At 45.3% G+C, this 16,428-nt stretch overlaps 2 protein-coding genes across 5 annotated transcripts; one reads left to right on the forward strand and one right to left on the reverse strand.

Annotated features, from left to right (window-relative positions):
• Positions 1 to 207: 207 nt before the first annotated feature.
• LOC109775076 (uncharacterized) lies at positions 208 to 9,918 on the forward strand. Of its 4 annotated transcripts, none has more exons than XM_073497285.1 (21): positions 208 to 587; positions 1,427 to 1,681; positions 1,761 to 1,885; positions 1,984 to 2,028; positions 2,492 to 2,573; positions 3,096 to 3,164; positions 3,319 to 3,489; positions 3,566 to 3,616; positions 4,220 to 4,288; positions 4,404 to 4,472; positions 4,973 to 5,031; positions 5,174 to 5,455; positions 6,059 to 6,189; positions 6,467 to 6,552; positions 6,647 to 6,691; positions 7,294 to 7,395; positions 7,492 to 7,543; positions 7,616 to 7,656; positions 7,828 to 7,892; positions 8,947 to 8,998; positions 9,173 to 9,918. In XM_073497285.1, the coding sequence occupies exons 1-21, from the start codon at positions 372 to 374 to the stop codon at positions 9,248 to 9,250; spliced, it is 2,145 nt and encodes a 714-aa protein (XP_073353386.1). In that variant the 5' UTR covers positions 208 to 371; the 3' UTR covers positions 9,251 to 9,918. The 4 variants fall into 4 exon arrangements, with proteins under 4 accessions (XP_073353386.1, XP_020189430.1, XP_020189422.1 ...); XM_020333841.4 differs by having other exon boundaries at positions 216 to 587; positions 6,647 to 6,763; XM_020333833.4 differs by having other exon boundaries at positions 217 to 587; positions 4,973 to 5,040; positions 6,647 to 6,763.
• Positions 9,919 to 11,737: 1,819 nt separating this feature from the next.
• LOC109775090 (AAA-ATPase At2g46620) lies at positions 11,738 to 15,051 on the reverse strand. The gene has a single exon (XM_020333861.4). The coding sequence runs from the start codon at positions 13,719 to 13,721 to the stop codon at positions 11,979 to 11,981; it is 1,743 nt and encodes a 580-aa protein (XP_020189450.2). The 5' UTR covers positions 13,722 to 15,051; the 3' UTR covers positions 11,738 to 11,978.
• Positions 15,052 to 16,428: the final 1,377 nt, after the last annotated feature.

Genomic DNA, 16,428 nt, shown 5'->3' on the forward strand with positions numbered 1-16,428 from the left:
CGACAGACGATCAGGGCGGGGGGCGGAGATCCCTCTCTGTGAAGGGGATCCCTAAGCCACGCCGCTGGCCCCCACTGTCAAACAGGCCCCACACAGAAGGGGGCCCACAGGTCATCGTCGGTTCCGCCAAGAGCACCTCGCGTCCCTCGCCCGCCCGCCCGCCCGCCACGTCGCGCCAAAAACGATTTACCTGTGAGCTCCCTTGCATTTTTCCCCAGACAGAAAAAGAAAAATCCATCCCCTCCCAACACACAGCTCCTCTGTCTCTGTAGGAGGGAAGGTCTCGCACTCCCGACACGAGTCAACGACCCCTCTCTCTCAGTCTAGTCAGGCCAGCCCGGCGGCGATCGCGGAGGGGCGTGACTCCGGCGATGGTGAGGGGCGGGAGCATGCGGCGGCCCTCGCTGGCGCTGGCGGCGGTCTCGGAGCCCGCGGCGCCGGAGTTCACCTTGTCGGCGGACGACTACAGGCTCATGGAGGAGGTGGGCTTCGGCGCCAACGCCGTCGTCTACCGCGCCATCTTCCTCCCCGCCAACCGCACCATCGCCGTCAAGTGCCTCGATCTCGACCGCATCAACAGTAACCTCGTGCGTCAGGAGCTCTCTCTGTTCCCCTCCCTCTGCTCTCCAATTTTCCAATTCTTCTTCGCTCACGCCCCTCGATAGGATTAGGATTAGGATTGGGATTGGGATTGGGATTGGGATTGGGCGGTGATGAATTCATCATCAGAGGTCGACGCGAAATTTGGGGGATGCACTCCACCTGGTCCGTGTTTATATTTATATTTATATTTGTATTTTTTCAGTGCTGAAAATGGTAGCATCAGGCTTTATGTTTTCTCTTACTGGACTTGTCATTGGCTGCAGTACAAGTTGATATACTAAAAAAATCCTGCAATTTCTTTTCAGTTTGATCAGCTGTTTTGGTCAGTGATTTGCATTACCCTCGCCGCTGCTCTGCTCATACATAACCTAGGACTCTCATCTGTATTATCAGGGGCAGCAGTCTTTGGTTGCTATTTTCTGTAATTATTAATTTCATAAACACCGCTTGTAACTCTTGTTTAGGCAGTGCGGTTTGCGGTCTCTAGGATGGCATGTACATGCAGTGAGTTGAATGTAGGATATGCACTATTTTTCTTAATTGCATCTTCGTTTCAAGGGATTGTGGATGCACATATTTTTTTGTAGTTGGCCCCATCACCTGGAATACCGCTTGCTCACTTCTCAAGCGCCAAACTGTATACTTATCAATGAAAATTAAAATAAGTGTTCATAATGAATGGATTTCTATATTTACTGCTTTTTTCAGTCCCATGTAGTTTGCTGCTCTTCCCTCTTGGTGCTCCCTTTCTCCTCAAAATGACTAGTAGTGTATTTCACATCAGACCTCGCAATGGTACCTGATATCTATATGTCCCTTCCAGGATGATGTTCGCAAGGAGGCTCAGATTATGAAATTGATAGATCATCCTAATGTCATCAAGGCTTATTGCTCATTTGTTGTCGATCACAACCTTTGGGTCATAATGCCCTTCATGGCCGAGGGTTCATGTTTACACCTAATGAAGGTCGCACATCCTGATGGCCTGGAGGAGCCTGTTATCTGCTCTATTCTTAAAGAAACACTCAAGGCTCTGGCTTACCTCCATGGCCAAGGACATATCCACCGTGATGTTAAGGTTGGCCTTTTCCAATCTACAGGGTTTGTGTTTGCTCATTTTATCAGTGCTTTTGCTCAATGTATGTAACATTGTGCAGGCGGGCAATATCCTTGTTGATAGCCCTGGTGTAGTGAAGCTTGGGGACTTTGGTGTATCTGCTTGCTTGTTTGATAGAGGCGATAGGCAAAGATCCAGGAATACATTTGTGGGAACACCGTGCTGGTACCTGTGTTTTTCCGAATTTCTTCTTTTGGAGGCTCAATAAGTCTGAACAGTCTATGAAAATGTTTGATATGATTCTTCTTTTGTTTGGTGTTTAGGATGGCTCCAGAAGTTCTCCAGCCTGGAACCGGTTATAATTTCAAGTATGTTTTGAATATCATGCTCATGTTATCTTTGCTACTCTAGAATACCTTTAGATGCAGTATTTCAAGTTTCTCTGGTCATTTTTTAACTATGAACAAGCTATGTACATTGGAATCATACATTATTAGTACGCCTCTGGTCACTAAAGTAGTCTCTCGAATTTTATGTTTATATTAAATGCTCAATCACTATCTCTAATTTGAAGAAATAAGGCTATCAATCTTTCTTACAGTTATCTTTTTCATCAATCCACTTTATAATTGCAATACTCTTTATTTTTATTTATATATATTTTCTTGCATGCCGTTGTATTTTGTCTGGGGTCACTTAAGTATCGTCTCGGAATTTTATGATTAGATTAAATGCCGAACCACAATCTCTAGTTTGAAGAAATCAGGCTAGCAAACTTTTTTACATTTGTGAGGTGTGCTCACGAGTCACGACTATTTGCCCCCTGTCCAGAGCTGATATTTGGTCATTTGGAATAACTGCACTGGAGCTTGCACATGGCCACGCTCCCTTCTCTAAGTACCCTCCCATGAAGGTAATGAGTTATTTTATTCTTTTGCAAAGTAAAATACTTCTGTCCTTTTCCAGTTTTTCTGTCTTGGAAAAGAGCAGGTACTATTAAGCAAGTGTTTGATCAGCTTCATAATTGCCTTTTCTTCTGTAGTTGTTCTTATACTAAAATTTTCACCATGGTGTCCTGTTAGCAGTTTGCAGACATGAGGTTCTCATCATCTTGCTATGCCATGATATTGTTATGCCAAAAAATCCCTGTATTCCGCACTTACGACACATCTTTTTTAGCCTAGCAAAAAAAAAAAAACTCCCCACTTGGGTAAAATTCCATTATGCTACATGTGTATGCCTACTTTTCACGAACTTGCTTATACTTACTGATGTTCAACAGTCTTGTAAAATTTAACAATAAGCTCGGCTGTCTTGTCCATGAAATTAGCAATTCAAGTGTACAAACTTTCTTGTTTATCAAGGGCATTGTCGAATGTGGCAACCTGTGCATGTGAACTTTCTATTTAACTGCAGTTTACCTTGTTGGATGCAGGTTCTTCTCATGACCCTTCAAAATGCACCACCAGGTCTTGACTATGACCGCGATAGAAAATTCTCAAAGGTAGTACTGGTCCAGTTCTTGGCTTGTGTCTTTTGGTTATGTTTTAACAGCAATACCTACTTGTCTTAGGAAGCCACTTCAGTTGTTATTACAGAGTGGATATATTAGATTACAATGTTTACCTTTCTAATGAAGGCTTTTCAGCTGTAATCAGTCTTTCAAGGAAATGGTTGCAATGTGCTTGGTAAAAGATCAAACTAAGCGGCCAACAGCTGAGAAGTTACTAAAGCATTCGTTTTTCAAGAACACAAAGGCCCCACAGCTGACAGTTAAGAGCATCTTAACCGATTTGCCCCCTCTGTGGGATCGTGTGAAGGCACTCCAGGTTTTGCTCTTGTGCTATCTTCTTCTTTTACTTGACACTGGAAACAATATCTCAGTAAATTACTGTGCTTTTTCAGCAAAAAGATGCAGCACACCTGGCTTCATCAGAACAGGAAGCACTTTCCATGGTTTGTGATATTAACACTCTCTTATGTTATTCTTTGCTTTTGGTGCAATTATTTCCATTTGAGGCCATGAAAGTCTGCTTATTTTATTTACTCTATGCAAAGTGAACTAGCAATCTTGATGATTTTTGGAATCACAGAACAAAGTAAGACTCACTAGCCAACCAATTTTAGAAGTTGATCTCATATGGGTGATTGGGTATAACATGACCATTGTTTTTGATGATGAAGATGATAGCGAAAACATGTTTGAGCCAAGACATTGGGCTATGAGCTGTTTCGTTTCGCATACAAACAATTAATAACATTTTTTTTCAGTTTGCATAGAGATATCATGCCTACCTTGCAAATTAAGGCGCTTCTGTTTGCTGTAGAGCTTTTCCTGCAAAGTGAACTTGTACAGTACTGTGTTGTAAACTTCTTTGTGGTGTTTTTTTGCGCGTGGGGGGGGGGGGGGGGGGGGGGGGGATGCACCATGGTACTGTCATATAATTCATGGAAACAGTGCAACTTGTGTTATTTATCTGTTTTAGAAATGCATGTATGCAATTCCGTCCTTCAATCCGCTTAGATGACTTTCTTGTGGTTTGATGATTTGTCCAACAGAGTGAGTATCAACGAGGTGTCAGTGCATGGCACTTTGATATTGAGGATCTCAAGGCTCAAGCATTACTGGTAAAGCAATTCTTCCATAATTTCTAAAAAATTGCTACATGTCTGCATCACTCGCACATTTTTGAGGCGTAAGTGACTGATATGACCTTACAAATAAGCTCCCAAATTTATGCAGATTAATGATGACGATCCAACTGAATTGAAGGAAGATGATGACAGTGCCCGAATAAACGAAGTTGATAAGGTTTGTTTGATTTGATTCCATTTCAAAATTAATAACGTTAAACCTGTGCTACAGCGATGATAGAAAGTGCCTGCAAATGTACTTGATGACAAAATTTTCTGGAGTGCATCCAAGAGAAGTGATATGATATATGTCTATCATAGGAAAAAACTATACTCCCTCCGATCCAAATTAATTGTACTAGACTGCAACAATTAATTTGGATCGGAGGGAGTACCATCTATCTGATTGGAAGATTAAGGGCATGATTAGCTAGTGATAAAATGAGTGCCACAAATGCTTCTGCCTGAATCTGAAGATTATATTTATCTCTTGTGATGCTAGAAATGTTATTGTACAGGACAAACATGTGCAACCCTTTGGTTACTGTCCTGCAGTTTCTCACTAACTTCTATCATTGTAAAAATCATCTGCATTCCCTGTTGCGTTATATGTAAATATTTTTCTATATGCAAGAGAGGATCATACAAATGTTTCTTTTGTGAATGGTCTATTGGCAGGGCACATCTTTTGAGAGTCATTTTGGACAATCAATGCTTCTGAATGGAAATAACCACAGGTTGAATCAGTATGTAACGTTTCAGCATCGATCCAACTCTATAGGATCATTTTTGTTCTTATAACAAGAGGAGGATTAGCGAGCCTTGATGCATATTGTTTTCCTGCTAGTAGTGTATTCATACTATTTTGTTATATTTCAGTGAACGAACTTGTACCACTGCAGTAAATCCAGGTGGAAATGGCCCTGAAACAAGTGATGAATTCGCTTCTGACCTTGGCAATGCTGATAGTCCAAGGATGGTTGATGGACACATAAAGCAAGGAACAGAAAATGATTCATTGTCCTCTACATCGAAGCAAGGTTCTGAGGGTGGAAACCGCAGGAGTGAAGTTAGACAAAGACAAAGGACATTCTCTGGTCCGGTTATGTATTCTGGTACCCGCAGTAGTTCACTCATTGAAAGAGGTTATATTATTGATAAGTATGTTCGACAATTTCTTCTAACTTATTACATTCTGTTTGATCTGTTACATATAAAAAACATAAGAAAGAAAACGAAGCCCACTTTAATCTGTTTACACTCTTACTATAGAACTGCTGTTAAGTTCTTCCTGATCAACCTTCAAGTTTTAAGAGGTTCTGTTTATAAGTCATGACCAAATTTGTTTTTGAAGAAGCATGTTGATAGATAGATGAAAGTTTTCATATCTGAGTATTCAGACACAGAACACAGTTCTCCTTTATATGTGGATTGTGGATAGAGTACGAGTGAAATCTAACTGTATATAAAGGTCATTATGGACTTCTTTGTTTAAACTTCTATGCCGTTGACATCCTTGATATTTTTTTGTAGCCCTAAAGTAATTATAAAAATAGCTTTTTTTATTATAATGATATGTTCAATACTTGACAGTGGAGTAAACGCAATCCTAATTATTCTGATATTTTTTATTAAGATGGATAGTCTATAATAACTAATGATTACTCTAAAAGAGCTCTTCCTTGAATCCAGTGTTCTACTCTGTTAGAAGTTTGCATTAGCATACCAGTTTAAATTGCATTTGATTTTTGTTCCTCTTCACAGGGATGCAGGAGCTCGATCACCTAATAAACAAAAGAGTGACACGGGAAGAATCGATGATCTTAGTGGTCCGCTTTCACTTTCAACTCGTGCTTCTGCAAATAGTCTGTCTGCCCCTATTCGGTCTTCTGGAGGTAGGATAAAAGCATCCACTGTTCTAACGCAACTGTGCACCACTTCTGTCAGTGTAGACTATAGACCTCCAGTCATGTTTAACATTAACTTAGCACATCAGCACAGCACACAGCATGCTTCAGCAAATACATAGCCTGCTTGTATCCAGTCTTTTTGAGATAGGGGTACACCATTTATCATTCTTACACAAATGTCCACCACTTCTGTAAATGTATATAAAAAGACTTGGGAGTCGCACATTAAAAGGGCATGTAATTTTCTGTCTTTATTTCACAGGATATGTGGGCTCCTTGGGAGACAAGCCTAGGGTGGAAATAAAAGGCCGATTTTCCGTAACATCTGAAAATGTGGATCTGGCGAAGGTACGTTACCTGTTGAGCAACGCATACACTTCAATAGGTAGTGCTTATGAGCAAAACAAGACTTCAGTGAGAACTTAATAAAGTCTACTGACAGGTTCAGGAAATTCCAGTGGTCAAAATTTCACCTAAACCACAGGAGGTAAGAACTCAGGTCTCTACAATGAAAAGATCAGCCAGTGTTGGTGCTTGGCCAGTGAAGGCTAAGTCAATGGTATGCTTTCATGTTGCCTGAATCATCATTTCTGGAAAGAAAAAAACTTTCAACTAATTAAGATAATGTATTGTTGCACTAAATTGTTTTTTTTCTGTGGGGTGATTTTTCCCCAAGCTCTCAAACTAAACAAAACAAGATTAGAGCAACTGAAATATTTTAAGTTTTGTGCAGTTATTTTTATGAAAGAGATGAAGGAGCGTGTTCTCTTTCTGATGTTCTTTACTGTGTACCTTTGTACCCCTCGTTTAAGAATTTCCATAGTGCTGTTAAATTATTTCTGGATAAGATTTGTTATATTTTCTTTTAGAAACATCAACCGCATGGCATGATATCAAGCTAACGTTTACTATAATCTTGGATAAGTTGCATGCTAGAACTGAATTCTAAAGCATGCACGTTGAAATTGGCAGTTTTGACATGTTGGATTATGTATGTTATTACTATTATTATATGAAAGATGTTTCGTAGATTTGTGGCGCATATCATTTCAGTTAATTGATTTATGTCTGAATGCATCGGTTTTGCAGTCTAATAGTCATCATCGGAAGGAATTCCGTGACAGCTCAGTATCTGCATCAATTCTGATTCCCCATCTTGAAAACCTTGTACAGCAGACGACATTTCAGCAAGTATGGAAGAAGCTCTATATAATGCCCCTCAACACATGTGCATTACAAATATATTTACTGCTGTACAGTTGACCATTTTCCATTTCCTTTTCACAGGATATCATCACGAACCTAATGAGTAACTTGCAACAGAATGAGAAACCGAATGGTAATTAATTTCTACTGTAGCTGCTCAAAGTTTCAATTTCCCCTTTCTATGATTAAAATTTATTTTCTCCAGGGCCTCAGACTAGAGTTCAGACTATGGTGGGTGATACAGGGGTAAGCTTCTCTTTAGCTTAATACATATAAAAAAAATCAAATGCAGAGTTCATCATTTTTATTTAATGAACATAATTGCTTTACAAGATGAGTTTGTTTATGTTCATTACAGTAGTATTGATACTATAGAGAATTCTTTGACTCCTAAGCTTGTGTACATGCTTTTGGCAGGTTGAAACGGGCAGTGCTGAGAGAGAATGGAAACTGCTTGCTAAAGTATTCGAATTACAGTCAAGGTAGGTCGATTTCTTGGCAGTTGATATTTGGAAGGGATAATCACATACTCCCTCCGTTCCTAAATATTTGTCTTTTTAGAGATTTCAAATGGACTACCACATACGGATGTATATGGACATATTTTAGAGTGTAGATTCACTCATTTTGCTCCGTATGTAGTCACTCGTTGAAATCTCTAGAAAGACAATTATTTAGGAACGGAGGGAGTACTTCCATGTTCAAAAATTTGATGATATGGTAATGTTTTCACTTCCGACTGCAAACAACCAAATTTTGTACTTAAAACCTTTTGCTCTAGTGTATACCTCAATCCTATTGGACATTACTGATCTGTTTAGCTTGTGTCACGCTTTTGCTAGTCATTGCTGATGTCTGGTTGCCATCGTGCGTTATCAGCCCAGCATAATGCTGCCTATTTTGCGAGCTTGCTTTGCATGCTTGCAATATGTGTCTGCCGCTTCAAGAGTCACAACCCAAATCTTGGATCGTGTTACTGCGTAACTATCTTGTGCACCTGTTGATGCTGTAGTTTTGGCACTGCATTCTTTGTGTGTATTTGCTTTGCATTGCCACCTATCACGTGCATCCACTTACACTTTACTGCCTTCTCCACTCCCTGCTCCCCAACTGATAAATTTCGTCCAAGGAGCAAAATTCGTGATTTTTATTTTTTTACTACGCCAGCTAAAACTAGGTTGCTTTGTGCTTTATTCTAAGTTATGAAATACAGTGAACTGTAATTAATTTGAGACCTGTATGTCAAATTAGATGTAAAAAAGTGGTCTTGGGATATGTCTTGAAGAAACAGCTAGCATATAATCCAGAAAATCATGGTCTGATCTAAAGAGTCTTAATTATATTAGTAGTTTACAGAGTGGAGTATTTTTCTGTGGTTTGTCAGGCTTGATTCACATACTCCAATCAGGATTTAACATGACTAAGCTCTAGCTTTGTTTCATTCTTCACTAAATAGGCTGTTATATTCCTTATTAATTTTCATTATCAAAGAATTGTTTGATGATCCAAGTAATAATTTACATATGTCTCTTGCAGGATGATTTCTTTGACCGACGAGTTGATTGCATCAAAGCTAAAGCATGTTCAGGTCAGTATCGAGCAATTTCTGTAACAACCGAGTATATATATATACACGGAGGGAGTACAAGTTAGGGATATACTATTGAATTAGAGCATCTAAGAAATGAGAAAAGAATGCGAAAACGAACACCATAATAAAATGTCATGATGATGCGTGATGGGTCTTGTGCATTACTTGCAGCTGCAAGAAGAGCTAAATACACACTACTGCCAAGAAGAAACAGGCGACACAGGAGAGGATGACAGCGGAGAGGCATGAGAGGGCAATGCACCTTTGAGTGGTATAAGGAGTATTCTCAATAATTAATATAATCTACGTGCCCTGGCTTGTGCATCGAGGCTTTGAGTTGCCGCCTGCTTCCTGAACAAGGCGTTTTTTTGGTGGAGTGTTGGTGAGAGGAAGCAATATAATGGTCTTGGAAACCCTAGATGATTGGGAAGCAGAGTGTGAGAGAGCTCTTGGAGGCATAGCAGGAGAATATAATCTACATGCTGGTTGGTTGATGGTCTAGTTGGAGGGAGTCAGTGATTTTATCTTGTTGCTATCTGTGTGTGTGTCTGTACATAGTATCTACTGTCTACCTATTAAAATACGTCTAGATACATTCATTTCTGCGACAAGTAATTCCGAACGGAGGGAGTAGTAGTTAGCAGCATGTGTAGCTAGCTAGTATGGGTATGGTTTGGTTTTGTTGAACTGACTGAACTGGACTTGCGGTATCCATTCATTTTGATTTGGCCGCGCTGCTTATCACTGGGACTGGGATGGGATGGCCATTGATGCAATGCAGAAAAGTGGTACGAGAATGAATAATTGGAAGACTGGACTGTATGTATTTATACTACATATCATCATCATCCTATTTATATATCCTAATAAGGAAGAGAAGGGATTTGGAATAAAGGACAAGTTGGTTGATTTGGTAATCACCTGCAACTGTTATCTGTATGTATGTTTATTTTATTTGAAGCAAGTGAATTGATGATCCCTCTGTTAATGGATTGATTGATTATATGAAGATGTCATTTGAGCGACTCAAGGATCCCTCTGTTAATGGAACATAAGAGCAACTCCAACGCAAAGACCCAAACGGACACGGATTTTGTCCGTTTGGGTCATCTGTCCGCCTAGGCCTAGGCAGACATGGGGCGGACAGAGACGGACTGTGGATGCACCCAACGCACAGCCCTCGAGCGGACAAACGCAGCAGCCTTGTGAACTGAGTTGACCGTCAGCGAAGCTCGCCGGTGGCGCCCCCACCCTGCGAACCCGTCGAAATCAGCGAAGCTCGCCGGCTGCGGCTGCCTTTTCCCGGCGTCGAGGAGCTGCGGCCTTGCTTGGGCTTGTTGTGGTCGTTGCCGAAGCATCTCAAGAATGACCTGAGGGGCTTGTGGAGGCAGTCAGGTTGGCGCTGCTGCTGCTGCTTGGAATCGGATCCGGGGACGTCGAGGTGGCTGAGCGTGGCGACAGGCGAGCTCCTGCTCCATGCCCTGAAGGCGTCCATGGCGGCGGTGCGGCGAGAGGATGATGGGGACGACGGGGGCCGGCGGATCCGCGCGGGACCGGATGGATTTGGCTGGCCGGCACCGGATCCGAGCAACGGCGGACGAGGTTGGTGCGGCGGCGCAGGAGCTCGGGATGAGCGGTGGGAGGCTGAATCGCTAGTGCGGGTCGCTGATGCGTGGGACCAGGCCGGATATGCGAGGTCAGAGCGAGCGTCCGCGTTTGTCCGCGCTGACCCATTTATGGCTCAAATTTGGGCCCAGTTTGGGTCCGGACGAATAATAAACGCACAGCAGGTAGACGCCTTATACGTTTGGGTCGTTCCGTTGGGCCATCTTTTCTGTCTGGATGATCCAAACGGACAAAATAATTTGTCGTTAATGGCCAGCATCCTGGGCTGGGCTTGCTGCCGGCCTTAATGACTTTGTCAACCGAACTGTACACTGCACTACTAGTGTCTACTCGTTGGTTCGTTGGTGTCCGGGTCGCGACGGGGACCGGCCATAAATGCACGCCGTTGGATCTTGGGTCGGATGGCACTTTGTACGTTGGATTTTCCACGGACAAAATAACCGCCCGTCACATGCAACTTTCCTTCTCTAATTAATTCCTCCCAGTGCTCTGTTTTTTCCCTTACAATTCTCTTTCTATGGACCCTCTTAGCTAGCAAACGAATGTCAGCTGCGAACCATCACAATTTATGTTGTATGATAATAAAGACAAGTTTATTCGGTGAGCATGACAAGTCCACCCTAATTCACTTTTTTGTTAGGATTTATTATGCTTGCAAACTAAAATAGTCATCCTCGTGTCAATATAAATTGCCCCCTTCCAGTGAACATCAGCTGAATAGCACTGTCGCTTAAGTGCGACTAAGCCTAAGTCAACTACTGAGCCTTGGGTAAGTTAATATAACATGTAAGAAAGAAAAATAATAATAACTGATATTTGCACGGATCTTAATGTAAGATCTCATGGATACAACATCGACTGGGACATAACCAAGTCTCAGTCGACAATACTGATACTGGTATTGCTTCAAGACTAAAGTGCCTCCATCTTCCACATTGGCCGCCCTTTAGTGTGCATCAACCAAGGATAATATGTGGTACCGCTTGAAATAAGCGGGTCGCTATCTCAGAAAACAGCTAACAACTCAAAGAGAGAGAGAGAGAGGATACTAGCTATCTGGTACTAGAGACCAGTAAGTAGCAACAAAAACTCTGCGGAAATGTTTGAGAATTTTCAAATATTCTCTGAACAATAATTTTGTGTTCAAACTTTTACTTTGACACGCCTATAAAAAAGCATCTCTTGGACGTTAACAAAATGCTGTTTGGAATTTTTTGTAGCTTCAGGGCAGTTTTCAACTTTCTACCCTAAAGAAAAGCTTTCTACTCTTTTGTAGCTACTCTGCTCAAAAGGACTACTCCTCCACACTGTGCTACGACCACGTGCTCTACCGCCGCCGGCTACCCAAAATTCACCGCTCCATGCCGTGGTTGCTGCCGGACCCGGACCAGCGTCCGCTCACCGCCGCCGTCGCCTCGCCTTCCTCCGACGGCGCGACCCCGGGGCCATCCTTCCGGCTCCTCGTCTTGATCAGCCCGTACAGCTTCTTCAGCTCCCGCATCGGCGCCGCGTCCTTGCCCAACACCCCGCCGCCCGCGCACGCCGTCGTCCCCGCATCCTCCTCCGCCCCGCCGTCCCACTGCCCGGCCCCGGACCAGCTCGTGATCCTTCTGTGCGGCATCCGCGGCGGCGCCGTTGTCGGCGCGGCCGAGCCTTCCGACGCGCGCTCGTGCTGGAGCCTCGTGATGACGGTGCGGAGCGCGCGGCTCGAGGACGCGCGGTTGGCGAGCATGATCTCGCCAAGCTCGGCGGGGCTGGGGCGACGCTCGCCGGCGGCTTGGAACCCCTCCTCCACCTGCGGGAACAGCTTGTGGTCTGTCAGCCCTAGGTAGCTGCCGGCCAGCGCCTTGAAGGCCTCGAAGTCGCAGAGCGTGAACCGGACGTGCACGTCCAGCCGCCCCGGCCGCGCCACCGCCGCGGGCAAGGGCGCGACGCCCCGCATGGTGAACACCATCACCCGCTCCTCGCCGCAGCACGAGGCCACGCCGTCCATGAAGCTCAGCACCCGCGCCTCCGCGCCGTGGTCTTGGAGCTGCAGGTGGCGGTCGAGGTCCTCGAGGAGGATGAGGGAGCGCGGGGTGGTATGCATGAGCAGCGCGCGGAGGTCGACGTCGGCGCGGGACAGGTCCACGTCGTACACGTCGTAGCCGAGGAAGCGCGCCATGGCCGCCGCGAAGGTGGACTTGCCGGTGCCGGGCGGGCCGTGGAGCAGGTAGCTCCGGCGCCAGACGCGGCCGAGCCGGTGATAGTAGGCGCGGCCCTTGGCGAAGCTCTCCAGGTCAGCGCGGACGCGCGCCTTGAGGTCCGGGTCCATGGCCACCGCGTCGAGCGTGGCAGGGTGCGCGAACGGCGCCGACGCCCACCTCGGCGCCCCGTCGACGCCGCCGCGCACGTTGACGAAGAGCCTCAACTCCCGCCTTCGTAGCTCCATGTCGTCGGCCACGGACTCGACGTGCTGCAGGTAGGGCCGGAGCACGCGGGCCCGGTCGTGCCGGCGCACGCGCAGCACGAGCGCTTCCTCGCCGTCCTCGCGGGCCAGGCAGGTCCACGCGAGGCGCGCGCCGAGGAAGGCGTCGCGCGCGGTGTGGCCGGGGCCGAGGCGGAGCGAGAAGCCGCCGTGGGTCTTGTTGGCGGAGGAGGAGAGCACGGAGACGGCGTCGGCGTCCTCGAGCGACGGCAGCGAGGAGACGTACGCCGCGGCCTTGAGGAACAGCGGGTTCTCCCGGTGGACTCCCTCAGCACCAGGGAGCCTGCGCGGCACCTGGTGGAGCTGGTACGCCTGCGTTTGGTCGTCGGCCCAGCGCCACAGGCGGCGCAGCGCGTGGAGCGCGGACCTGTGCGAGAGCGCCGCCACGGCGAGCGCGGCGTAGGCGAGGAGGAGGAGGAGGGCCATTGCCCGGAGCAAGGGAGCGCGCCCGCGTTGATGTCGGTACGTGCCGGTGCGGAGTCGGTTTTGGCTGGCGAGATGTGGGGGGTGGGCGGCCGAGGTTTTAAGAGGTGGTGGATGGGATGGGGATGGGGAGGACGATGGAGTTGGCCCGCGGCGGCGATGAATTTTTTTTTCCTCGAAATGGGGACTCCCTGGCCTCTGCATCAGAACGATGCATACGGCCAAAAGGCGGCGATGAAATCAAATGAGGGAGGGAGAGGTGTGGAGGCCATGGCCCATGGCGGCGGTAAGGTACGTAAATGAATCCTCTACGTAGTAGGTGTGTTTGACATTTTCGCATGATGAGTTGGGCAGAATGATCTGGTTTGAATTGAATTTGTCGTTGGTTTAACAAGGCAACGATTGAAGGAGACTTTGCACTGAGTGACGATGGATTAGTAGTAGGAGGAGCATCTAATCTAATCTAATCTAATCTAGAAGAGGGACAGCAACAGCCAACTCCATCGGAGAAACATCTTCTTCTTAATTTCAGCTAGCTCTTGGTAGCAACCGTTCGTCAGCTAGCTAGCTCGCTTCTTCTTTGGTGTATCGTGTAGTCATCGGATGTTAAATGGACGGCGCGGCGTCGGCAACAGTTGAACAAGTACGGCCATGCATGATGCATGCATGTATCCACTCTACTATGAGTATGACGACCCATCTGACCCTGCACATTCTTGTAAGCAGATGCATACGGCCACTTTATTGATTATTCTCGAAGATCTTATAAAGTTCTAGCAGGTTATTGCAGTCGGCTGTTTCAATTTGGTTTTATCTAGTATGTCGCCTTGGGTTTTACTTGTGTTACCGCGGTGTTTTTTTATACCGTCTTGGGCACTGTATCGGTGTAGACCATTCATGCTTGTGTGAGTCCTTTGGAAGCTCTTATTTGATGCCGAGACCGTCAAATTGTTGCTATAACGCTCGCATCAACCGGCCAATGAAGCTCTATCTTAGCTTTTTTTCCCCCATCGCTCCATTGCTAGCTTTTCCCCCTATTTTTTATTTGAATAAGTTTTTTTAATAAAAAGATATTCACAGATTTTAAAAAATGTTGCAAATTTCAAAAACATACTCAGTGACGCCATGATTTTTCTTTTTTTATAAAAAAAACCACGAATTTAAAATACTCATGAATCTGAAACAATGTTCGTGAATTTGAAGAACATTCCCATTTTTTTCACAAAATGTACAAATGTTCATGAACTTTAGAAATATTCATGATTTTTTATGAATTTGAAAAATGATCATGGATTTTGAAAATAGTCACATTTTTAAAGGTTAATGATTTTTAATAAATGTTCTTGAAATAAAATTATTAAAAAGTAAAATGAGAAAAAGGAATAAAATAAAAACCAAAAATGGAAATTAAAAACAAAAAACCATAATGACTATTAAAACAGTATAAAACACACAGGAAAAAGGAAAAAAAATCAAGCAACACCTTCTCAAAACTGGGAAAACTGGGAAAATAATATAAATCAGCAACACACGCTTCCTTACAAGCCAAGATTCGCCTACGGACAATCTAACCTTGATCGACGTTTCCCTCAAAGAAAGGGAAAAAGAAACCTTGATCGACGTACAATAGGTCGGAGAACCATCTTTAAGAGCATCTCTAGCAGACCCCGTATAACCAAGCGACCCGTACAATAACCGTCAAAATGCGGGTTGACGCGGAAAATCATGCCCGAGCTGACCCCGCAAACGCGTCCGGCCCGTAATAGTTTTTGCGGGGCGCGGCATAATTCCCGCCCCAACCCACGAAAACGTGGGTTCCCCCCCTCGGCCCGTCGGCCCCCTGTATATAGCGGGAGCGGTTGGTTGGGGGGGAGGCATTTCAGCCCGCGCTTTTTCCCCACCCACCGCCGCCCCTCTCCACCTCGCCCCGCGCTTTTCCACACCCCCGCAGCCGGCGATTCCGGCCAAACTAGCCGGCCGGATCACGTCGGAGAGCCGCGACACGACCGAGATTGCCCTCCGCCACTTCCTCCTGCGTCGGCTGGCCGGAAGGTTGCAGATCGGCGGCTGTTCGAGGCAGCGGCCGAATTTAGCGTTTTCGGCCACCGGTGGCTGCGCCAAGCCATGGATTGGTCGGGGAGCAGCCCGCGCATCCCCGGTAAAGCCCCAGCCCCGCATGCAGGTACGGCTTCGTCCTGTAGCCGTCGCCGCCGTCGGTTTGCCGGCAGGGATTCGGCCGCCCGTCCACCGGGCTCGGCGGTCGCGCAGCGGTTCGTCGGCTCGTCGATGCTGCTAATACAGTATGACGGCTGCACGCAGACAGTGGTGCGGCTAACTTCTGGCATGCCGAAGCACCCTGGATGGGTGTTCTTCAAATGCGAAAATGATGGGGTATGTGTTGTTTGCATTCGGCTTTGTCACTGCATTCTTCGGTTCAGTTGTGATAGCTCATTTTGAACATCCTTATGTGTGTAGGAAGATGGATGCTCATTTTGATTTTGGGAAGGAGAATGCATTGATTCATTGATAGAAAGAAACTTAATAGATCTTTGTGCACTTTTTATTAGAATTGCGGCTAATGATGCGGTTACATGTGTAATTAGAGAAGAAAGTAGAGGGGAAGCTGAAGGAAATATGCCCTAGAGGCAATAATAAAGTATTATATATTTCCTTATATCATGATAAATGTTTATTATTCATACTAGAATTGTATTAACCGGAAACATAATACATGTGTGAATACATAGACAAACAGAGTGTCACTAGTATGCCTCTACTTGACTAGCTCGTTAATCAAAGATGGTTATGTTTCCTAGCCATAGACATGAGTTGTCATTTGATTAACGGGATCACCTCATTAGGAGAATGACGTGATTGACTTGACCCATTCCGTTAGCTTAGCACTCGATCG

The sequence above is a fragment of the Aegilops tauschii genome, chromosome 4 (genome assembly GCF_002575655.3).
Source record: "Aegilops tauschii subsp. strangulata cultivar AL8/78 chromosome 4, Aet v6.0, whole genome shotgun sequence".
Lineage (NCBI taxonomy): Eukaryota > Viridiplantae > Streptophyta > Magnoliopsida > Poales > Poaceae > Aegilops > Aegilops tauschii.

What these genes read in the sequence shown, in the direction of transcription:
- LOC109775076 (XM_020333833.4), top strand. Translation starts at nt 372, where the DNA reads ATGGTGAGGGGCGGGAGCATGCGGCGGCCCTCGCTGGCGCTGGCGGCG. An exon ending in ATATCCACCGTGATGTTAAG is followed by an intron (nt 1,682 to 1,760) that starts GTTGGCCTTTTC and finishes AACATTGTGCAG; the next exon opens with GCGGGCAATATCCTTGTTGA. An exon ending in ATCGTGTGAAGGCACTCCAG is followed by an intron (nt 3,490 to 3,565) that starts GTTTTGCTCTTG and finishes GTGCTTTTTCAG; the next exon opens with CAAAAAGATGCAGCACACCT.
- LOC109775090 (XM_020333861.4), bottom strand. Translation starts at nt 13,721, where the DNA reads ATGCAGAGGCCAGGGAGTCCCCATTTCGAGGAAAAAAAAATTCATCGC.